At 35.1% G+C, this 25,559-nt stretch overlaps 1 protein-coding gene across 3 annotated transcripts in view; it reads left to right on the forward strand.

The window, feature by feature from the left end:
- The window catches only part of LOC134530331 (TOX high mobility group box family member 4-like), a 481,748-nt gene that overhangs the window by 439,283 nt on the left and 16,906 nt on the right, over window positions 1-25,559 (forward strand). For 2 of the 3 annotated variants that reach the window (XM_063365064.1, XM_063365065.1), the window contains 5 exons: window positions 5,811-5,996; window positions 16,755-16,864; window positions 19,300-19,537; window positions 24,306-24,421; window positions 25,154-25,289. In XM_063365064.1, the coding sequence (XP_063221134.1) occupies window positions 5,811-5,996; window positions 16,755-16,864; window positions 19,300-19,537; window positions 24,306-24,421; window positions 25,154-25,289 (786 nt within the window). Of the gene's footprint in view, window positions 1-5,810; window positions 5,997-11,608; window positions 12,224-16,754; window positions 16,865-19,299; window positions 19,538-24,305; window positions 24,422-25,153; window positions 25,290-25,559 lie in introns of those variants that run through there. The other variant, XM_063365066.1, reaches the window with a different exon arrangement.

Genomic DNA, 25,559 nt, shown 5'->3' on the forward strand with positions numbered 1-25,559 from the left:
GTTTTCTTTATACTCATTCGTTAAACCTACGCTTTATACCTTCCTCCACAGGCACTTATTCATGCGGAAGAAACAACCATTGATATCAACAGAAGGAAACACTTCTTTGAGTGCCTATATGGCCGCTGACTCGAAATCCACGTTTATTGTCTGAGGATTTCACTCAGGAATTCTCTCCATCACCAACCGAAACAGACGAATGTAAGTTTCTTTCTTCTTGTTGGGAAGCAAAGCAAAAAAAAAAAACAGGAATTACGTTTGTTTCTTTTTCATTGCTTCCTATATCTACATGAATGGTATAGATATGTGCGAACTGCTTGCTGCAGCTCCGAAGGCTTCACGCTTGGTGTGTGGGAGGGGGAGGGGAAAGGGTTGAAGTGCGTCAACATACCAACAACAGGTGTAAATGTCCGCAATTGTCACGAATTTTCCCATTTCCGGAATTGTCTGTGGTCGGAATTGTCGTACAACCTTTACAGAAGTATCTGTATTATCTCCCGTAGAATCTAACATTTATTTCCTGTCGTAGTCAACCTTTTTTCCGAAACGAGAACGTTAAAAATTCAACCTTCTAACAAAAAAGAGAAAAAAAAGAAACAACACAAAATTGCCACTCATAAATTTTTGGGGTCCATGATTGGTGTTTCATTTGATGTGTGTTTGTGCAGGGGACGAGATACATCATTTCCTTTTACACAGACTGGCAGCAGGAATTTTATGCACGGTCGTAAATCTTCACTAGAAAACACGTGGAGAATTAGTGCTGGGATAAGGGATGAGGGTGGGCTTCAGATTAAGTTTCCATCCATTTGTACGCTTTTTGCTATTTGTTTAAACTGAAGTATTGAAATTGCAAGACGAATGGCTTATATAAAACTTACCGTGAAAGTCTTCAACTCTTCAAATAGGAGGGCGAGAGAAAACCATCATCCTTATTTCTGTTTCAACGCAGTTTTCGTCTTTCCTCTTTACGTCTCGTCTCCGAAACGCCCCTTGGGACGTAGTGGGAAAGGGAACGGACGGGAAAAGCTCTTAAAAGGAAATATACAGTTCCTGGCTGGAATGTGTAGAGGCAATGAGCATAAAATAGAACATTTGCTAACGTTTTGTCTCCTCCAGTTTTATTTGATCTCTTATGTCCGCCATCCTCCTCTCCTTCGCTTTCATTCTCCTTTTCTCTTCCCGTTCCTCCCTTCCTTCTCCGCGGAGCTCCAACGTTCCGTCTCAATTTCTTGGGAATTAGGGAAGACGTTTCTCGTTTGCGTGAATGTTCTCCCATAGCGAGGCAGGCAACCGGAACGATACGGCGTATGAACGCGCCCAGCATAGCCGCTAAAAACATCCAGCGAATATGGCGTACTGGTGGCACTCGTCCACTCGTCACCGCCGTCCGTTGTCGTGGTAGATCATTCTACCAGCAGGATTGGCATCTCTGTACGTGAACGTGATATTCAACTGCAGCTACACTTCTCGCCGAAAATTGGCTGTCTGGAGGGTGTATTCGTGCGGATATGTGAAATTCACTATGAATATGCACGCACCAAAGTGTTTTAAGACAGACAAGCACACTAAAAGCAAGTAAATAAAGTTATGCAGTTTATTGAGGTAATGAAATTCATAATACAGACATCGATCCATAAACTGTTTTAATCAAGAACTCTGCTAAAATATCTTAAATTCCTGTTAAATACTTATCTTAGACTGTTTATTTGATCGATTTCTACTTCTACTAAGTATATCACAAAATGGTTTATAGTTACTTTTATTGTTAGAAATATGTTCCATAACAAAACGTAATTTTTTTAAGCAAAGTTAACATTCATATAGCAAGTGAACTAAAATCTGTCATCACTTTTATTCTTATAATTAATAAGGCACTGTAACAACTAATATTATAACAGTCTTCTTAGAATCAGTCAGAACGTTCACTAAACTTAAATTTACCGTAAGTGACTGTAAAAAGTTCTACTGTAATTTAAATAGTAATGATAATTTAAAATAATAATAAAATAATAAAAGTTTCTAAACTGAAATCTAGTCAGATTCATCATCACAGTTGTGACAAATGTAATGGTGACTATTAAACCTGCGCACTCTACATGGGACCAGAGTCCACGTGTTCCTTGGCACTTGATTCATTTTTCGCCAGCCCTACTTTCAGAATATGCGCCTACACAAACTAGACAGAAATAGTCTCTTCATCGGATGACGATAGTGAAGTCTTTCTTTTTTTGGCATTGGTTTTCCCTTTTCCTTTCCCTTTATTATTTCGTTTTAGTTCAGTTAGATTTTTCTTTACCTTCTTATTCTTCAAACGTTTTTCTTTTTCTTCATGTTCTGGGCATCTAAAAGAAAAAAAAAACTAATAAATATATGTCACAACCGTACCCACAAAATTTGTCACAACCGTACCCAACGCACAATTTCGAAAACAAAAAATCGCCATGAATCAAACAAACAATCTACATAAAAAGTAATCACTCGTAGTTAACTACTAATGTTCAACTTATGACAAGAAAAAATACGAGGTAATCTATCTGTATATAAAAAAACAGTAATTATTAAAAGAAATCAAACAAAGAAACTTACTTTTGACTGCTGAAAAGCAATGTAGGCTCCTGCTTAGGTTAATGTCGCGCGGTGACACGCAATCCTAGGGAACGTGTTCAGACTTGCACGCCGCGCCTCTCTTCCCTTATACTCTTCGCCATATTCCGTATAGTTTCACGGTTATAACGACTGTCACAACCGTACCCTGTCACAACCGTACCCTACTCCAGTGTACCCTACTCTGTAAAAGATTTTTTTTTTTCGTTTTTTAAAACTTTTGATAAATTTGAACAAAAACTAACAGTATTTTTTTTCCCCATAATAATTTTAAATTACAAAGATATTACTTTGTTGAAACACTAGCTAATAATGTGTACATGGCGTTTCGCATTTGTTTTGTTTTTATATCTTTTTTTTTTGTTTTCCATTCAGAAAATTACAGTTTATAAAAGAAGATTAACCATACATGTATTATGTTTTGTTTTGAATAATGCAGCTAAAAACAAAACCATTTGATTCCCGCACAATTTATTTTCATTACGATAAACGATACACATTTGGTCTGGAACTTTTTTTTTCATTCCAGTCGTAAATATAACTGGCGTAATAATTAAATATTTCCGAGCCAACAATTGTATAGTTTTGCGCTTTTGACATATGGCTGCAAATCGCACAGCTACTGCAATGTAAATTTTTATATACTGTGAAAGAATTCAAAATAAACTGTTTGTAGATCCATAAATAATTCTTTTATATTTCGAACCGACTGTTAATGAACGGACACGCCATTTTTATAATGACATATAATTATATTGCTATAGCAACAAATTGAATCTGTACATTGAAAAGGAAGCATATTCGGACGGAAATTCCACTTGGTGTGATACGATATCTCCACAGGAATACTATCTCATCACAGTGATACATTCTCGCCACAGGGATACACGCTCGGTCACAGGATACGATAGGATACTTACAACTCCAAAAGCTCATGCGACATTTGACTACAAGACTCGTTATTTCAAATCGTGTTCGCATTTCGTCGTCAGGAAATACATATTCTTTGAAACACTCGACATCAGAACACAAGTGTCGTAAACCTGGAAAATATTTACCTTAATTTCTGATAGTTCGGTTCAGATTTTACGACTGCCGAAGGCAGTGTTCTCTGTACGCTGTGCCTCGTGCATTGGTATGACGGGCGGAGGCCCGAAATTCATTCTACATACAACCACCTTCACTCTACTTTTCAGAGAAGCTTGGACATAGGGAAGTCTTAAGGCCCTGCCACGTTCGCACAGTAGCGTCTTTCTGGTCTGTCTGACCGTGTTCTCCAACCATGCTGTCTGCTGACCATTCTGTAGCGTCGTGCCACATTCACGTGTCTGATGCATCTGGTTCACGTGATCACACATAGAGGGCAGCACGTTAGGTTACTATACATATTTATCTAGACTTACTCGAGAGCTTTATTCAAAAGAGAGATTAATGTAAATATATATTAATGGAATTTCGATACTTCTTAAAATTTAACTTGGAGTTTAATATGTATGTGAACTAAACCTGTTGTTTTCATGCCTTAACACATATACCATTTGATTTACTTATTCAGGTACTTCGTTTTACGTTTTAAAACAACTTTGCGGAAAACAAATTAAACAAAATGGTGCCCAAGATGAAATTATGTAAACATACAATTAAAAAAGTTTATTTGGAAATAATTATTCTAGCGCGATTTTACGGTTTGTTTATATTAATCGTGCTTCTCATTGGCGAATATTGTTCATGACGTCAGATGCGGCGCTGACTGACCTGTATGACCTCGGAAGTTCAAGTTCGCTAGCTCTGGCCAGGCAGATCCGCTCCAACGTCTGTACCATCAGCAGCACCTGACGTAATAGCTCACGTGAAATGGAGTCAGATGTGTGATCAGCGCTCCGAAGATACACGTAGCTTGCCGCTCGCTCGTGCAACTTCGTGGTCAGAATAAATCAGCTATGTTTTTTTTTTTGTTGTGAACGATTATATTATTTATAATTTTAGAGTTTTTTTTTATTGGATTTGACCAAACCTAACTACATTTAATTTTAGTTACGTTCACCTAGGGCAGCGGTTCCCAATTTTTTTTTCTGGCAGGTAACCCTACGATCGACTTTTCTTTTGGCGGAACCCCAACTCCTTCAAAGAAAGTTATTTGACAATAATTGTGCCTGCTTCATTCGACATTAGTCCTGACTCACGGAACCCCTGTGACCCTGCCGAGGGACCCCAGGGTCCCACGGAACACCTTTAGGGATCCGCTGACCTAGAGAAGTAAAGACCTACCTTCTAAAAAAAAAAGAATTTTTACGAGAACTTCAATTTTTGTAACTCACCTAACTAACCTACCTTTAACTTAAACAAAAAGAAATAAAACTAGGATGCAGGAACGTGGGTTATTTGGGCGTCTGACTCGGGATCGATGAATCTGAAGTTTTCCGTGGATGTAATGCCATCTGCGGGAAACCTTCTTTTCACAGACGAGAGAGCCAAACGCTCGATCGTGCATCTTCGGATTTTTATTTTTTTGATTCATTGTAAATAAATATGGCGGTGTTGATAAAAGGATACTAATGGTCGATTAGGTTAGGTTAGCTACATTATAAATACTTTAAAACATTGTGGACGGTTGATTTGGTTAGGATAGCTACATTAAAGATACGGGGGGGAAAAAAAGCATGAACTTCGGGGGAACTTCGGGGTTTTGGCTCTCTCGTCTGTGAAAAAGAAGGCTCCCCCGCCATCTGCAGTCGTCCGCCGTTTATTCTTCTTCCAGCGACTCTGATCTTTGAATATATTATATACTGTATAGAAGTCGCGAGTGGATAGGATTTACTTTACGTTTTTTCAGGAGCGTATGATGAGCAGCTTGGGATCTTCACTGCTGCAGGGCGCTACCGTAACGCCCTGTATCGTCTTAGGTTGTTATTTACACGTTAGATCGCAGCACTGTCGCCCGCTGTCATTCCCCGCACCCCCCACCAATCATTCACTGCAGCTCAAGGTCGTTCAACGGGAGGGGGAAGGGGTGTTTGAAGAGTTCGACACTTGTCCGCTAGGGACCACCACAAGTCGATGGCCTAGAGATGGTGGCGATTGCAGCGGTGAATTAACCAACTACCTCAAAACCGTATTAGAAATTTTAACCTGGGCTGGTGACTTCTATACAGTATATATATTCAAAGCTCTGACGGTCCCCGCGCCCGCTTCGCCTGTTGCAGACGTTCCACACGCCGAGCTTCGGCGACGAGGAGTTCGACATCCCGCCCATCAACCCGCACCAGCACCAACAGCACCACCAGCACCACCAACACCACCAGCAGCACCAACCGCAGCACCAGCCGCAGCACCAGCCGCAGCAGCCGCAGCACCACCCGGGCAGCATGGCCTCCTACCAGCAGTCGCAGGTGACCCTTCCGCCACGCTCGGGCGGGGAGCCTACAACTCACGTAGTTTCGGTTCCCCTACCACGTTCGTGCAACTTCGGATTTCTCTCAAAAATTGAAATTAAAAAAAAAAATCGAAGGGTTAGGTTATGTTAGGTCAGGTCCAGTCACAACATGCTTTGTTTTCATTGGAAACTTCTGATTTAGCGGCTGAAGTGGCGTTAGTACCAAAACGCAAAACTTCGGAAATCTTCGGAAATTCTTGCAGGGAACCGAAACTATGTGAGTTGTAGGCTTCCCCGCTCCAGGCTCCCATTGCGGGACGGTGTTGCCAGATGTACGGGAATTTCCGTATCTACTGGGGCCGGAAATGTCGTGCAAGGCGTACGGATAGAGCTTCGCTTCAGTTCCAGTACGACAAAATACCTGTATCCTTTAAACTTAGCGCTCTTTTCTCCTTTAATTATTCATTAGTAAACTACGTTTTTTCTTAATGAATGAAATTGATATTTTTTAAAGTCATATTCATTGATATTCTTTCAGTGACAAATTCAGCTACTCTTTCAGCACTCACCAATGAATGATGTGTAAACATCGATAACGAGCACATTCGTGTGTTCTCCTGTTGTAAATAAACTTATAATACAAAACTTAGAACCAGATTTAACGTAGAATTCTTTAAAATAATGCTGAGTGTGATAAATATACGAAAAGTATTCATTTTAGAGAAGAAAAAAAACTGTAAACATTTCTCTCCCTCCCCCCATTTTAAAACCTAACTATAATTCTGTTTAGTAAGATAATACTTATGAACTCTCAGGGCTAACCTAACAACAGGAGTAGGTACCGAACGCGTCGCATGTAAATGCCTCAACTCTGAGCATTTGATCCCCCTAGACCAGAATTATCATTGCCGGCGTTTTTGAGGTTATACTTCTTTAGGTGCGGTGAGGGTGAAATTTTACTACGCACCAGAAGTTCAATGAAATAAGCGCGCATTTTACAGAACGGAAATTCGACAGTTTGAAAGTCCAATGCGCATGCTTGCAGGAACTGCTATAGCCACGAACCGAAGTCTTCAAGATGGCGGACCCTCGTGAGACAACATGCACCCGTGCATGTTTCGCGAACATCGGGATATGTACTAAGCGTATTGGTGTGCCAAAGAAAAACTTTATGGAAATGAAACTATGCTGGAATAATTTTTATTTTACCTTGTTTAGTCATAAAATTTAACAGTATCTTAAAAAAATTCCTATAATTTATTATCCAAGAAAATTGGCGTCAAAGATATTTAAAACTGTGTTAGTTCAATAAAGCATTACTAAGGTGGTGCTATCTTTTAGCTATTTTTCAAACTAAAAGTTGCAGTCCAATAAATAGATTCCGGTTTTGGACTGGAATTTCGACAAGGAATTTTTGTAAAATACTGTTCATCTTGTTAAAACTCACTAAAAAGTTAAAACTTTAAAGTTTCCGCACAAGTTAGAAGTTATACTTTTATGGCATTAAGTACTAAAATATCAACCTGAATCATTTTAAAACATATAACACTAAGTATATGTATGTATATTTGCATTTTGCTTAAACAACTGATACGTCTGTAAATACTTCCTAATAACAAACCTTAACCTTATTGAGCTGATTCAATATTATTATATCATATTATAGGTAATGCTATTAAAAAGTAAATAAAAATAACTTTTCCAGTGATGAGCTTTCAACCATGTTACTGGAGGTTGTCAAATGCTTGTAATACCATTGCATCATCAGGACTATTAGCAGATGGATGGTAGGGATGGTGTGTTTATTCTTACTTGTGTAATGCCAGTTTTCATAAGTTTTGTTAAAACTTGGGATTACTTTTTACTATGACTATTTTAGTTTACCAAATATATTCCAGGGTAGTTTTGCTATCATAAAGTTTCATTTGGTATACCAATACGTTTGGTATGTACCCTAATTGCCACGAATGTGACTATATACGGTTTTATGTTGCTAAACCTGGGTACGCCATCTTTGTGTCTAATTTCCGATCATCGACTTCTATTCCATATCCACGAAATTACTCCTACCAAATGCTGTATACCGAGAGCTAAAATGTTTACACATAAACAAAAAAACGTAAAAAGTAACAAAACAAATTTGAATTGTACAGAAATGGGTTCTGAATGAAGTACGGAACTTTCATTCTAATGTACGGTAATCCAGCACAACAAATTTGGTAAAACTGATATGGCGTGATCCACAATGCGTTACCGGGCTCTATCAAATCTGAACATTTTTATAAGCGAAATTTATATTCAGCGCATCCTAAAAGTTTGAATAGGTGCCATCAGTTGCATAGGTTCATCTTAGGCCACGGAACAGCACTAAAAAAATTATAGGCCTATCTCGGGCCCATTTTGTATAATGACCAGTTCGAGTTTTTTTCTCCTGTCTGTAGACTTCCGTAGCGAAGCACGGGCACATCAGCTATGTCGTTTTATAACGTGAAAGTGAATTATTTGAATAATAATAATAATAATAATAATAATATCGACATTTCGTTGAAACTTAAGTTCCAGATTGGTTTAAAAACTTTGTTATCAAGAGTTAATTTTTCAAATTTTCCGGGAAGAGGTCATTGACCTTTTTTTTCCCCCTAAGGGGGCAATTGTGTACCCCCCAGGCTGCAGAAAATGAGGGCCCCCCCGACAAAGAATGGCCGAGGGCCTAGGACCGCCACAGCGCTGACGTCAGCCGTCGCTGCCACCGTCAGCGACCGGAGCGAATCCGCCGCGCGCCGAACACAGATTGATTTTCATTTTTAATGCGCAAATAATTCAACTATCATAATTAAGTACTTTCGGCGTATTAAAAATTGTAATGAAAATTGCGCGAAACGCTTGTTTGTTCCAGATCGCAACAAAAATCCGCAATAGTCGCTGCAGTTTTAATGAATTTTCGCTTAATTACTTGATGCACTGGCTGTGGAGTGGTTGGAATTATGGAAATCACCACCACGAATACCCTTAATTTGCTGTTTTGCATGCAACGTACTCATGTGGTGTGTTATTTCACCGGGGGGCGGGGGGAGGGGGTCCGCGGGATCATTTCAAAATAATTGGTCAATTCTTTGGCACGCAAGGTAGCAGAAAATCACAGCATGATTATTAAACGGCCTTTTCATGAATGATTTAACCGCTAAATTGTTTTCACAAACGAATTTGTTTATTGGATATTTGATTCAAGTCATCCGCAAAAATGCGTGGCAAAGGTTTGCGCAGTAAATTTTTCTTAAGCTGAATGCACCCTGAATGTTTTTGAGTTTGAAACTGTGGAAATATGGGCGTCGCCTGTTTTCAGGTATGATTTTAGTAATTTGAATAACTAAAAGTCCTTATGAAAATTGTTGTTTATTCTAGTATTCGGTGAATTAAATTCTATTGAAACACGTTTGACATTGTTTTTGAAGTTATACTTCTTATAAGAAGTTCTTGCGTTTAACGTTTTCTATGATTATTACTAGCAAAAGTTTTCTTTAGTATGTTGGGTTTATTTGGGTGTTAATTTTTTTTTTTTTTTTTAGCACTTGTACTAACTTTGTCGTTAAGAAGTTCGTTCACCATTTAAATGGCAAAGAAATCTTGGTTTTTACTGTATAAGTATGTACATTAAAAAAATATAGCAGCAAATTAACCTTGAGGTGGTTTATATTCAAATAAACCATTTGCCGTGGTGAATAAAGCGAACCTATAGTCTAATAAAACCACTAAATGGCTTCGTACGAGTATATAATCATAAGTGCAATTGTTTAATCAGGGTATGCCAAGAAAACAGCTATTTGTTATTTTACTATGGTTTCAGTTAGAAATACTGCTATAAGTATCTTACGGAAACATAATAAACAATTAAATCACAGAGTTTGTCCATTTGGAATAATGTAACTTTATAATCACGATATAGGCCTACTTTTCTTTAATTTGACTAGTAGTAATAATCAGACTCATACTCTCTTTAAAATATTATAATGGATAGCAAATGTGACGAAACTGTATTTAATGCGCACTCAATTCAGATCTGCACACCAAATCCTATGTGCGTAAATAATAATGTAGATGTATAACAGCAAAATAATTTTTTTTTTAAACGGTCCACTACAACAAACATACTCACATTCTGTATAATACTTAATAGGTCTACATTTCTCAGAGTAATTAAAGCAGAGTAATTTTTCTCTAAAATTTCAAACTTTAATGTGCGTGTAAAGTTATAATGATACTTGTTTCAGAAATAAATTTTGCTTTCTTTGAATTCGAAAGCAATTAATTTTAACTACGCATATTAACAAAATATACTGGAAACAATTATCTGCCTGCTCATAGTCAGGGCTGACAAGAAAGGGGTTTGGGGGACATTTGAGTTTCGAGATTTTTTAAAATCCTGTGGTTTGCCCTGATAGAACGAAAATTAAAAGTTAGGAAAAGTTACAAGTATTGCGATATACATACATAGATCATGTTTACATTTATGGTCACAGGATCATTTGCAGTCTTTAGAGTTATTTTTATTGCGTGGTTCAAAAATTTATATAGTAAATAATAGGAAAGGGGGCCAGATAAAATTATTTTTCACCGGGCCCTTGGTTTCTTTCGATGAGCTGCCATAATGACGGTTGAACTTTTTTTACAATTTACAGGAACACACGTATTGTAAATTTTGCACATATGTTTTTGTTCATTCTTCTTCGCAGCTAGTTATAATATTATTACCAGGTAAGTACAAAATATAGTTATCTTTACTTTATTAGGCTCGGGTTCACTTCTTAGGTATATACAATACTAATATAAATTAATATTAAGTAACTCCTCCCCTTCCCAAATTTTCAAACATTATTTTTGTGCTACATTTGTAATTATTTATTTAACAAGTGCTACATATGATAGTTTAACATAAATGTCAGTGAATGGGTTTTTTGTTTCTACGATTTATCCATACAAATATAATTAGTAATTTCAAGATTTCATAAAAATGTCAACATAAACAAGTAAAAAAGGATACAACAACCTAATTGTGTAACTTAATTAGATGAAAATAATACATATAAATTAATTTTGCAATTGAAAAAAACATAGAACTAACTCATAATAAGTTACAGAGAAATAACTAGAAATTATTTTCGCGAAGAGAGATGTTTTTGTGATGGAAAAATGAGGGGGGGGGGGGGGGGGGACCGTTGTAATGTATCTGCCTACCTCTTTGGCTAAGGTCTGATGTAATGTGTATTGTGCTTGTGTTCTCTATGAGAAATAAAGAGTAAAATAAATGGATAAATGAAATAGGGTTTTGGGGGGGGGGGGGTATTTTACCTACAGTTAGAAGTCCACGGCCATAGATTCAATTAATTTCGTTAGCAACCAAATATCTGCATGTAAATGTTACACCCATGCCTTACCCGGGACTCGATTTCAGGTCCCTCGCATTGTAAGCCGGTGTGCATCCGACCACGCTACGGAGGTCGGCAATAATTTGATAACAAAACAAAAATAAATTTTGTAAATATTAATTTTTATTTGTAAATTTGGTAGCAATTTATCGTTTTTTATTAAACCAAAAAAAATTCTATTTGACTGTGTAAAGTTAATTAAGCATTTTTTGTTTTCATTTTATCTTACTTTTTTTTATTATGGTAGAGAATGGGGTGCAGGTTTTTTTCCAACCTCGCTTTGTTTCTGTTGATTTGATCAAAGCAAAACTTAAATTATGATCGTTTGTCATTTCAGTACTTAATCTACGATAATTTTAGCTAGCTTTGTATCTTTTTCTCTTCAATATAATCGTCCTTTACATTCATACTAGCAAATTTTCAAATATTATGAGTAAAAGCAGTACAATTGTAAAGGTAGGGAAAACGGCCATTTTGTGCTTTGTTCAACGTTTGCAGCACTGAGACGAAGTCGCGCACCGCACAAACCCGTTGTTGGCAATTCGAGTCGACTTGTTTACATCCGAGTCTCAGCACGTAGAACATTGAAAACAGTGGTGAAAGGTATATTATTCTGTAAAGTATAGCTTGGCTTAGTCGTAGATTCGTTTAATCGCATCAGCATGCGAAGATCTGGCAATGCTATAGAAATATTGTGCAAAGTTGGACAATGCCATAGAAATTTGACGGAAAGAAAAGTAACAAACATAAGTAGAAGTTCCGTTGTTTATTTTAGTGGACAATGATACTAAACGAGACGAAAATCACAGGAACATCTGTGGTATGTGCTGATTTTGTTCTCTTTTGTAGGCCTTAATAGGTATTGAAGGTTATGTATAGCCTTTACTTCAATGTTACTTGACAAATGTTAAGTAACTTTGATATACTGTTGTCATATGTATATTTTACTTATGATAGTAACAAAAGTAATTAATTCTTTCAACCTCGATATAGCACTGATCTATAATATAAAATACTAATAGTTGCAACGTATATTGCAAAGCCGGGATAGAGCCGGCCTGTGTCCCGTTCTCTGTGGGAAATGAAACACTGTGATAATATTTTCACTGTGTGCGTTTATTGTATACAGTGAAAGTAGGGGCTTTTTCGGAAAGTGTTTTTGAGTAGGATACTATTAATATTGCTTGCTCATATGCCAAACATTGTTTTTCAATTCACACTGCAGTATCAACAATTCCATTCTGAACAGGGGATGGCAATGAATTACAGGTAAATTGGGAAATAAATATAATTTATAACCAGAAAACTTAAATAAATGCAACAATTATTAAATTCTCTTAGATTTTTATTATTTTCATTAATACTTAAGCTACTTGTTCTTAGTATGCTATATGAAACAGTACATTTTCCCTTTATTTTAAAGCCCTTTTGTGTGTTTTTTAGAATCATGTAAGAGCAACAATGCTTGTGAGAGTTACAGCATTTAATGTTTTTACCATAATTTAAATTTAGTGACTCCATCTATCCCATGGAGTTGGAAATTGTAAGGAGACGGCATGCTTGACAGTTTGTCATTTTTTAACCTCTCCATCACCATATTGTTCCAGCCCAAACACTGCGGAAATGGTTCTTGGAAACATCTGATAATGGTTATTAAGTATCGGAACGTGACAATTTTTTGTGCATGCAGCCAACGTTTATCAATTTATAAGACGTTATCACGTCAAAAACATACACTTTATGGAAAACTCAGCCAAATGCTACTGAAATTACAAAAAAAAAAAAAAAAAAAAAAAAAATTCTTTGTTGTCGCTATTATTGCTTAGCATGATTCATTCACACATTAAATTTTGGTAGAATATAAAATGTGATGCACCATAAATTCAGTGAAGTATTAAAATTATTGTGAAAGAGGAATAACATGGATTTAATAAGTCTTAAAATCACTATAAAATTCAACATTTCCAATACCCACATTCACTAGCTAAATTGAAATTTCAGGACCTATCTAGATCCTGATACCACCAACATTGCAACATTCACATCTTTATCACCCCTACATTCTTATGGACTAGCAGGGAATTTTGGGGTTTTAGGCAGGGAACATTGACATGCTTATTTGTGCATAATACATTTCTAAATGAAAAAATCTTTCAGGTATCTCTAAATATTATTAAACAAAGTCTCTCTCCACATCTGTTTGTACACTTACTGCTTCTAAACTACACAGTGAATTTTGATGTGGTTTTCACCATCATTATGAAAATTTTTGTCTTTTAGTGTGATATTATTTAATAAATACGTAATAATTTTTGTCGTCTAATTTATGATTGAAATTAGGTAGGTAGATGGCTAGAATTCAGGTGCTTTCAGCACATCCTACGTGCTTTTTATTTATCTGTAAATTATGTATGTTTTAGCTTAAGTTTTGTGCTTTCAGCCCACTAGGGTGTTTTTCTTTCATTAATAATTTATTGTATGCAGAGTTTAGTTGTAAGGCTATCATTCGAGTAAGATAGTGATTTTTTTTATTTGTTTAAGAAAATAATATATTATATAATTTTTAGGAACACTCAAAACTTAAGAGAACTTGATAGGTACTTATACGTACTTACTTATTAATTCTAAATGACGCCACGCGTCTTTGGGAAGTCGGGGCATGTCACTAGTTGTATTATATACTACAATCCCACTCTGTTTAATATATTTTGTGCTACCATGTTTATATAATTTGTTTATATATATTCGACTATGTTTTAATGGTCCTGGGTATTGTGTAGTATTTATAGCTCTATTCTAGTATAGACCACTATACCGAAGATATATTATCCACTGTATTGCATTCTATACTACAATACCCAGTTTAGTTTATTTTGCGATTTTCATTTTATATAAGTTATTTATTAATATTCAACTATGATTTAAAATCCCCAGGGATCATAAAATATACTACAAACTTACCTATTCTAATATAAAACACAATGACATTAATGACATTTATTTATATCATGTAATTTTCTCAAGAAACAAATAATGTGCAAAACAAGCATTTGAAATTTTCCCTGTCCAAAATGCCATATTCTCGCTCTTGTTCCGTAACAGCATACAGATCGTTATTACTTCAGGACCACCTTGTTGATTTTGTTGATGATGTCATCAAGATTGCTACCATTTCGTAATGCAAACTTATAAAACATTTTGTTATGTAGCGGAATTAATTTCTCCAAACATTTTGCTTTGTTTCTATATCTTTGAGTGCAAAACTAACCTAACCTAGAAAAGAAGACTTTTTACATTACCCAATAAATTTTATGATTCACCTTACAAAAGAAAACAGATATTTCTTCTTACATTGCAAAATTATATACACATTACACACTTGCCATCTAACACAACTAACAAAATGTACATTAAAAAAAAACTGCTTAAAATCACTAAAACATTTAAAACCCATAATAAAACACTAAGCACTTTTCCTGGCTTAGTGGCAATAATCATTTACAGTCAATATTACACTTGTTTATATTAAATCTATAAGTTACCAGAAAAATGAGCATTTTAACTTCAAATTTATTTGTTATCATGAAATAACAACGGTAACTTCTATCGTCACTACTACAATCACAACTGCATATTTTGTCTCTATATTGTACCATTAATTTAATTCAATGTAAAGAAACACTACTTTAATTTCTCTCATGATTACCGACTACACTCATCATCACACATATACAATAAATTTCTTACTACATACCTACTAAATACTTATTGTATACATACTTATTAAATAACTTACATTGTCTTTTATTACTTCACTCCTACTCATACCACAATCACTCTAAAACATACTATTATTCATATTATTCTATGACAATATTCAGTTATTAATATATTTCATTCGTTCTAAATTTTCCTTCATTCCTCATTCTAGTTAATCATTGGTCAAATTCCATGACATCATACATTTCCTCTAATTTCTTTCCACCAATAAAAATCATCTTTTAATGCACGTTGTCATAATGTGAACTTGACCTGAAATTTCTGCATAGCCAGCAATGTCTGCAACTTTTAATGACTTGATAAAAAAATTCATACATTACTATACACAAGCAAGAATGTTTCATTTTAAAGGAAATTAAAGTACTGGCGTTCAACATTTTAATTTATATTATTGAAGGTCATCAACCGTGTAAAAGCATTTATGTAGTAACATGATTAAGTTTTAGAATTATATTTAAATTAGGTAAATGTTTCATAAAGTTGTAATGTTATTATAAAACAGAAAATATTTGCTTTGGTATTATTTTTTGTGGTCATCTGTATGTGTTTTTTGACTTGCTCTTGTTTACTAGTGAAGATAATCATGAAGGTAAAATGTTATACTTGCCCTCTTGCTTAGTTTTCTCTAAGTTTAGTTTGCTAAGCTTAATTTGGTAAAATCTGCTAAATATATTTATTTTAAAATGAAAAAATTAATTAGCAGCTAGATATTGCAGTTGTAATCTGAGGACCCTTTAAATCAATCGTTGAAAAATTTTTTTACTACTTGCAAATGCATATAGTTCAGTGCCTATTTAATACTAATATCCATGTTATAACATTTTATAGAGTCTGTGATATGCAGATGGTTAGCTACTAAAATCAACTTCCTTTAGTTTTGTTTGTACTGGAGTGATGATTTGCAAAGCATTTTAACCATTTAATTTTATAACACTTTGACTAATTCAGGGATCCTTTGATCCAAGTCACCATGTCGGTTATGTTGGGAAAGTGCATTATATGCTGAAAGAAGAGATATCAAAGCACTTTAAAAACAACTTAATAAACCATTAAGTAGAGCAATAATATAGACCATACTGTAATATATTATATTTTGGAAATAATCATCTTTGGAAACAACTTTTTGTGAATGTTTTTTTTTTTTAATTAACAGCATGTCAGTAAATCAGATTAATACTGTATGTGATAAAAAGTTCCGGATCCAAGTTTATCCCTTGAACCTTAAGGCATGATCCTGTATACATTGATCCTGTAATGTAACTATGAATTATGATTATAAGTTGAATACGAAAAAAAAAAATTCCGATAGAACTGACTTAGTTTTTGTATTGTGATATTCTAGTTTTTGTTTGGCCAGGATCTTTGACATACTAAATTTAAACAGCAAGCATCATTATCACAGGATCAATGTATATATACAGAGTCATGCCATCAGGATTAAGGAATGAACTAGAATACGTAATACATAACAATTAACCTGTATGTGAATGTGTAAGTGTCCCTACATCTGCAGACAAAATTTGTCCCAAGAAGTTGCGTTTGGGACAACATTGTGGTGTTTTTTTTGCCAGATGTTGCAGAATCAGTCGCCTGACAATATGGTGATGAGTGACCCATCAGGATACCAGCAGTCGTTATATCTGTCGGGTCCCCCAGAACATTCCATGGGGATGAGTGTTAGGTAAGTCCATCGCTGAACTGGAAGGCAACTTCATTCTTTGGTAGTTTCCTTGGATTAGATTCTAAATAACCTTTTGAATGATTTTAGAATACTATTTTCATTGTCACTTACCTAACCAGTTGTTGAAATGGTTTTACAGTATTTTTTAATGTCGCTAACTTAACCAACAGTTCATTTTACTGGCAAACATGTTTCCCATGTAAATATATATATATATATATATTTTTTTCTCTCTGAGAACTTGCTACTCTAGAAAATTACCCTTTTTTAACTTGAAATGTTTTCTTTTTCTTAACTCAAAATAAAGGAAGTTATACATAAACAAAATGTATGTACTTATACCACATTTTAACAAAATAGGTATACTTTTTCAGGAATTGTGGCTTTTGATAGTAATTGTTTTTCAATTTAGCTTCTGTTAGGTAGCATAATATTATAGTGGTGCTGGCCTAACATCAGACTTAGTCCCATCCACGCAAGTGAAGTAGCGAGTAACAGTATGATTTGCTAAGCCATCTAGCCTTTTGAATGTCATCAACATGTAACCTAACATGGATGCCATATGAGCAGTGTGTGTGTTAGTGTATCATATTCGAGTTAAACGTACACACAGGACAGTTTGTATTTTATTTAAATCAGTACATGATACAAGTGGGAGTAAGTTGAACGGGCATTGATTAAATCGTAAGAGAAATAACAAATGATAGACTATTCAGTGAATTTTGATTTAAAGTACTCAAAGGTATCCTTAAAAACCTGTTGAGCCATAAAATTAAATACAAGGGTTGTATTGCTGGTTTTTGCTAAACATTTACAAATCTGAAACTTGGAGCTGAATTGCTTTCTACAGACCTGTTTATACTCTGCTCCACATATCTACGAGCCTGGGTTCAAAAGATAATTACAAGCTACTGTCTACTTGGGGATTACGTGTGGTTAAGTTGGTTTTAAGAGGGTGTAACCAAGCCGATTAAGTAATTCTATTCCACGTAAAGAATGACATGAACTACTGACAATGGTGACTGGAAGTAATCTATTGTAGCTCTTGAGCTCAAAGATATTTGGCGTGTAGTGTATCTATTGTATATAAAGATGCACAGAGCTGTAGGAATCTGTCTTGTTTGATGCTTCTGGCTGTTCTGCTATGAGGTCTGGCTTTCAATAGCATTTAAGGTATCAGTTGGTTTTTACTGCTCATTAAAGTTAGTTTTAAAATGTATAATTACAGGTAGTATCTAAAGTTAAGAATTTAGGGTCTTATAGTATTAAAATATTTGTTGCATGAAGCACATAATTGCATGTAATGCAGATGAAAAGACTTTACGTCAGTTGAGAGTCTTGCACTCTAAGATGATGGGATAGTTTTTCTGTATAGTGTATTCCAGTTAGTCTGAACATTTTTGTATCAACTTATAGAGTAATTCTGGCTAACAACTACAGAAAATGTACCTTCAGCACAGTGCTTTTTTAACCAGTTCCACCAGACAACATATTACAAGTTATTCAAAATATCATGGCTTTCTTGACTGAATGAAAAATCTTTGTGAAAAGCATTTATGTTGCTGTAAACCTTGTTGCTCCTTTGCTCTTGTACCTCAGAGACAACAATTAACTACCATAGACTATATATGATCATTTACCATGCAAGCTGTGCAGGAGAACATGTTTGTGTCTAATGTTGAACATCTTATTTGCCAAAATAACTGTTACTACTTTGTGCCATGGCGGAAGCAGCTGGAATGTTGTTGAGGTGACAACATCTCTTAGAGCTTTGTTTTTCTGACTTTCAATTATGTTAATTTTTGATATTTCATTACTAGTACATTTTAATCTGTTCCAAGTCAAATTACTAGTACAAAAAATTTTATAATTAAAAAATTATTTTGAATTATCATTTGCAAACAAATGCATAGGGTTACCCAGGCATCCTCATTTTCTAGTACAAGTGAAAAAAAGGAAATTTCTGCTCTTTTATATTCATTTGGTATGAATTTTTGTACTCTTTGTCCAAAATTACGCTAAATATGAAAATTCTCTAAATTAGCAGACTAAAATTCTTGCAGAAATTTGTTCATTATTTAATTTTCCCTGGCATTATACTGTGTTTTATTAACTGTTTCTATATTTGTAGGCCTGTTAATATTTTTTTTCTGAATAATAAATTTAACATAACATCAAACAATTGTTCATTATGTAGGCCTATCCTCTTTTTTGCGGTCATTTAGTATTAGATGTCATCTTTTTTTTTGTGTTTCTCATCTAGTATCCTTAAAAGTGTATGTGGGAATGTTACAAAATCTGATTTTGACAGTTCTTTTGGCATTTCTAACCAATGATGGCCTCGTGTGCGAAAGACAAGAATCGTTGCATAGTGTTTGGTAGCTCCAGGCGGGAGGGACTGGTGAGCTGATGCGTGGCTTCCCGCGTGTGCACAGCACGTCGTACAGCAGCCCGCAGCAGCCCACGTACACGATGGCCAGCCCCAGCCAGGCCAGCAGCCAGCTGCTGCTCATGCAGCAGCAGCAGCAGCAGCAGCAGCACATGATGCTGAGCCAGGGGCCGGCAGGCCTGGGCCAGTACGGCTGCGCGGCCCAGGGGGGCAGCCCGCCCACCGGCCAGGAGGGCACCACCACCTCCGAGGACAGCGACGACAGCACCCCGCACTCCGCCATGGTGAGCGTCCGTCCGCGTCCACCTACCTCACTGGCCGATCCACAAGCTCATTCAACAGCAACCAATTAATGTTTTTCCCCAGTTTTTTAAAAAAATTTCTATAGATATCATTTTACACTGTGTGATTTGTGGTCAGAAAAGGTGTGTGTGTGTGGGGGGGGGGGGGGGGCGGCTTAGCCTTTCAAGCCCTTTCTCCCCTCCCCCCTTGGAACCGTCTTTGAAAGGGAGTATGACCCATAATTTTGGCACTTTCTTTGCATGAAATTTGTTCTAGTGCATGCTTTACAGTGTAATAAGTAAAATTAAAATAATTGAGAGAAAATGAGGACAAGCTACAGTGAGACTTTCCTTCAGTAAGGCTGGCATCAGCTTTTAAGTTTTTTTTAATGCTGAAGGGAAAAAAAATCCGCACTTGAACACAATTGCTGAAGATTCGCTCCAGATGGCGTGCGGTTTATCTAGAGATGTGCCGAGCGCTTGATCAGCCCTCTTTCCGACCAACGATCTTCGACGAAACGTGCTGCCCCGTGGCAGTCTAAGCTGTGACTTGAGGTTTGTTACTTATCCGAGATCAACTCAGACAGCAAATGTGCTTTCAAGATGTCCAACCGACAGAGTCAACTCCCTCTCACCGTTCCTTCTCCACCATTGACATACGAATGGCACATTACTGCAGTCCACTAGTGTGAAACAAGCATTGTATAAATCATCAAAGTGCTGTCTATGCCCAAAACCTTCTCTCATTGCTAGTGATTTAACTCACTCAGATGTAAGCACAGTGTTTTAGTGGTCAGATCATTCGCCTCCCACCGAGGCGATCTGGGTTCGATTCCTGCTGGGGTCTAACCTGGATGTTTCGCAAGTGAGAAACAAGGCTGGTGTTGCAGCGAGTCTGTGAGTTTCAAAGCTTCGCAAGTAGGGCTGGACTCATTATGCGAAATGATTTCCAGATCAGCTGTTGTTAAAACTTTTAGCATCGTCTGTTTCGTGGTTGGCTGGGTTTATTTCAGGTGTGTATCTACTGTCAGCACACCAATCATAGCGATCCAGGGTAAAAGGAACGGAGTTTATGGATTTTTTAAAAATTGTTTACCCCTTTCTTTAAAACCCTTGCAGTAATGGTTTGTCTTATCAAAAATTGTTTCAGACAAAAGTTTTCTATTAAATTATAAGATTTACAAACAATTCAAACATTTAATAGTGTACCTACTAAGGGAGTTATAAAATTTTTTTCAATTTACTTCTCATTTTTTAACTCTTTGCAGCAATTGTTCATCAAATCAAAAATGGTTTCAGACAAAAGTTTTAGATAAAAAATATAAGATTAATACAAAATTTGTACCAATTCGATGTTGTGCCTACAAAGGGATTTATGATTTTTTTTTGTCCTCCAACCCTTGTATATTCTACCCCGTGTAGTAATACAGTTCATAAAGTAAACAATAAATAAATAAAACCATTTTTACAAGTTCAATTTTGACTGAGATTCCAAAGACAATGGTCACAAATGATTTATCTTTATGTAACTAACCCTATATATGTATAAGATTATTTGTATACCTACAATTTATTGTGTACCTACTAATTTCAGATTGATTTAAATTTGACTGTATGTATTAACCTACAACTGAGCCAACAAGCAGCGAGAAATTGGGTGCAAAAATTTGCCCTGTTGCTGTGTAAACATTTTACCAGTTAGTAAAACCCTTGCAATCATTTTTTTAGGTATTGTGTAATTGAGAATTTAGCTAGGAAAGTTAAAATATTTGGTTAAATTTTTCACATACCTACATATTGCTAAATGCAAATTGCTTGCCTTACCAGGTATTATACGATCAGTGGCTAATAACATGCCACAGCATATTCTTATACAGTGGGAAGAAAAAAGATCTGTTGATTCCTAAACTTTGGCATGATACATATATGTTAAGTATATGAACGCCAAGCAAATGGAATGAAGCCAATTTTAATGTTAGAGTTAACTTGTTAACTCCGTACATGCCTTTCAGGGCCTAACCATGTTACATTTTTTAACTCTTAAATAAGCTTCAACTGTTTATAGAGTTTTGACGGCGCCAGTAATGTGTTAAAAGATAAATCTTAACTGTATTTAACATAATTTGATTAGCAGGATTCACAAATAATTATTTATATATTGTTTATTTACCAGGGCTGATTACAAAGAAAAAGTGCCATTAATCTTTTTGCTTTACAGATTTTATTATCTTTCTTGCTTTGTACATTTTTTTTTTTTTTTTCATTTTTTCTAATTTGTGCATATGGATAGAAACATGCTCTTATAAAGCAGCAGAATGGTTAAAGTTTTCATATTTTGCATACCTTTCTGATATGTATTATGTATGTTTGTAATGCAGTTTTGAATTTATGAAGCTTTCCAGCATTTTTTTTTTCCTTTCTTTTTTCCTTGCCATAATTTCTATGCAAAGTTTTATTTGAGTAAAGAGATTTCATTCTGCTCTGAATTGCTTCTGTAGATGGTATTTCTGAAACTATGGAGCTAAAAGTATAGTTATAAATGTATAAAGTTTTAAGTGATTTTCTCTCTTGCTCCACTTCCTTCTCCTTTCTCTATTTTTACGATGAAAAGTTTTGCACAGAAGTTCTCACTTGTGCGATGAAACTCGAGTGTAATACAGTCAAGAACAACTTGCAAATGAGCTCTTGAAACTTTGTAAAGCTGCTTGTAAGCATAACTTGCGCAAAGTAATTGCTTGTTTTTCCTAGAATGCCACCATTAAATTTAAATTTCACTTTATTTTTTTTATGTTCTTTTACTGTACCCATTAACTTTATTAAATTCATTCTGTTATTTAATCTTTCAATTTTGTATTCAAAAGATTTTTTTAAGTAAAATATTTTTGTAATTAAAGTAGAGTATATGAAAGTCTTATTTGCGTTACTTGCTCGTGATGTTAGAGTGTCCTTTTAAATGTAATGAGAAATTTAATTAATTCATAAAAGTTACTTAATGTTAAAAGTATTATATTTTATTTTTTAATATATCAAGAGATATGAAGTAGGCCTGGGAGAAAGTTTTTAGTTAGCTTGTTTGAAGAATTGTTGTGTGTCCAATATTAAATCTAAGCAAGCCGTTAATGCATCTTAACCAAATATATAAAGAAGAACATATACATACATACATTCATACATACATAGGATTTGCTGTAACTTCTATATATGGCCACTTTTGCACCTTCTATATTTAACATATTCTGATCTCCAAATTCATATTTATGTTTCATAAAGGTACAAATAACTGTGTTAAGGTATTTTTTTTTTACAAATAATATAAGTACACAAAACTTAAAACTTAAAGTGAGAGTTTGGATTTGAAAACAGACTAAAAATTTTAATTCATGGGATTGTGTCATTATTAAAGTAGCAATTTGATGCCAATTTAGCCTAGCTAAAATATGGTTGGAAAGGGGTGGAGGGAAATAATCCCTAAATGTTGTTGCAGTCCCTAATTTTATTTTATTATTTATTAAAAACCTTGAAATATAACTTTAATTATTTTCTTTAATAACTATACCATTTTTATATTCATCAAAATTAATTTTGCATCAAACAGACAGCTTAGGCGGTCATATTATTCACCTAGATAATGAATACAAGGTAACTGTATCATTATACTAATTCCTGGGTAAGCAACTATCACTATTAGGAAATCTCAAAATTATGGAACCTTTTACAGCTTGGAACTAATGTCTGAATGTCTGATATTATTTTTGATGCAATGCAAAGACACGCAAAAATGTATTTTGCTTTTATATGTGTTTAAATATCTAGTCAGTTCATTTTTCAGAAATAGTTAGGATTAAGTGGTATCTAAGACTTAATAAACACTGGGAGGTTTTTATAGTAAAAAAAAAAAACCAGCAATTTAGTTTCTATGAAAATGATGCACATTTGTGTCAACTTCTAGTTATGTTTATATTTGGTACTGCAGGAAGTAGATCATTCATTTAGTTTGTAGAATTATGTATGTAATAGGTATAAGCACCAACCTGCTTGTTCAGATAACCAATAAATAGACATGAGCAAGTGAGTCAGGGAGGGCGACATTTCTCTTTCAAAACTTTTGAGACCAGAATAACATTTATTAACGTAGATATACTGATTGTACTGTAAAGTGCGGTCAAGTGACGTGCGAGCTGTCAGTGCGGATGTATGTGAGTAGCATGAGAGAGTACGTCTGGAGGGGACGTTGGGGAATATCAATGGCCCAATGGGGCTTGGCCAAAGAGGTTGAAAAATATGCTTGGTGCATCAATTTTCCTCAATTCTATACCTGTTCAAAATGTGTTGACCATGTAGTGCTTAACGAGTGATGGAGCCGAGTGGTGAGTGTAGAAAAAGCAACAATGGGGTTTTGAGAACAATTGAAGTGTAGCCAGGCTGTGTCCAGTCAGAACTTTGGTTCCGTAGGTCTCAGCCTGCTATGTGATTCTGCCAGTCCGTACTGAGCAACAAGTTTCCATAGAACTGTGAAGCAAAGCTCGGAGGACATTTGATCCTCACTGTATGTACTGTGTTCCTAGAAAAACGTAATTCTGTAACAATTTTTGTCATATACTCTGGTGTTATTGTTTGTGACATGGACCTCACATGTACTTTTCATGTTTGAAGAAGTTCTTACATGTCTTTATCATTTAGCAGAATGCAGCAGCAGACCTGCTGGCTACAATCATCACAACTAATTATTATAGTTTTGTTTCCTTAATGAGTGTGTGTCTGGATTGTGCAGATGGTGGGAATGAAGCGGCCGTCTCCGGAGCCAACTGACAATGGCCTTGCCAAGATACAGAAGAAACCAAAGGTTCAGAAGAAAAAGAAGAAACGAGACCCAAATGAACCACAGAAGTGAGTCAATTTACTTTGTTTTTCTAAAATTTATGGTTGTAATCCAGTTAGAGGTAGGCCAACGAGTGGCTCGTGAATCAAAAATTACGCAACAAACACGTACAATTTAATACATCAGGTTTCACAGCAACACAGCTGACACCCTCAGGTACACACAAAAATAAAATGAAACTAAATTTACTACTATTATCATATACAGTATTTTATATGTAAACTTAAATTTTAAAATCATTTTTTAGTCCTTAGTTTAGAATATTGACTAATTGTTGTGTGAAAAAACTATCAGCACTAACACGAGTTATTATAAAATAGTCAACGAACTCTGATTTTTTTTCAGTGCTGATGATGATGTATATGTTTGTAATTTAAATAACTTAAGCTCGGATAAGATGAATTTGAGCCAAGCTTGGTACCTCTCCTGTTTCGGTTATACACAAGTTGTTATGCTGCCTTTTTTTATTTATTGTTACCTGCTGTTGGCGGTGTTATAAGTCCAATGTCAGGAAATGTGTTTACTACTTGTTAACAATTTGTGTCATTGTCCACTAATTTTAAATTGTTTGTAATTTTTTAAGATTTTGCATCTGAAAATACTTTCATGATAATTTATTGGGTGGTAGTAGGATTAGACGTATGACAAGTAATATTGTTGAGGCAAGAAGAAAAATTTAATATGTATCTACAGTAATGAATAGCTAAACATTTTTATTTATGGTGCTCTGTTTTTTTCAGACCTGTTTCAGCTTATGCACTGTTCTTCAGAGACACCCAGGCAGCCATCAAAGGGCAAAATCCTAATGCCAGTTTTGGCGAAGTTTCTAAAATAGTGGCATCTATGTGGGACGCCTTGGATGCTGAACACAAGAATGTAAGTTGTGTCAGATCTTCATCTGTTTGTATGTGATTTGTACTTAAAAGCTTTTTTTTTTTTTTTTGGGTGAAATCTTAGAATGTTTATTACTATTGTGCTGGTTTCATAATTTCCAATGAAAACAAACATTCAAAGTCCATTGATTTTGCAAATGTTAATTTTGTTAACTCTATCAGTGAAATAAAACATTGGCATTACAAGTATAATTGTATTGAAAATTAGTTTTATAAGGAAATTTGTTACTATTTGTATCGTTATAGCAAAAAT

The sequence above is a fragment of the Bacillus rossius genome, chromosome 3, assembly GCF_032445375.1.
Source record: "Bacillus rossius redtenbacheri isolate Brsri chromosome 3, Brsri_v3, whole genome shotgun sequence".
NCBI classification, from domain to species: domain Eukaryota; kingdom Metazoa; phylum Arthropoda; class Insecta; order Phasmatodea; family Bacillidae; genus Bacillus; species Bacillus rossius.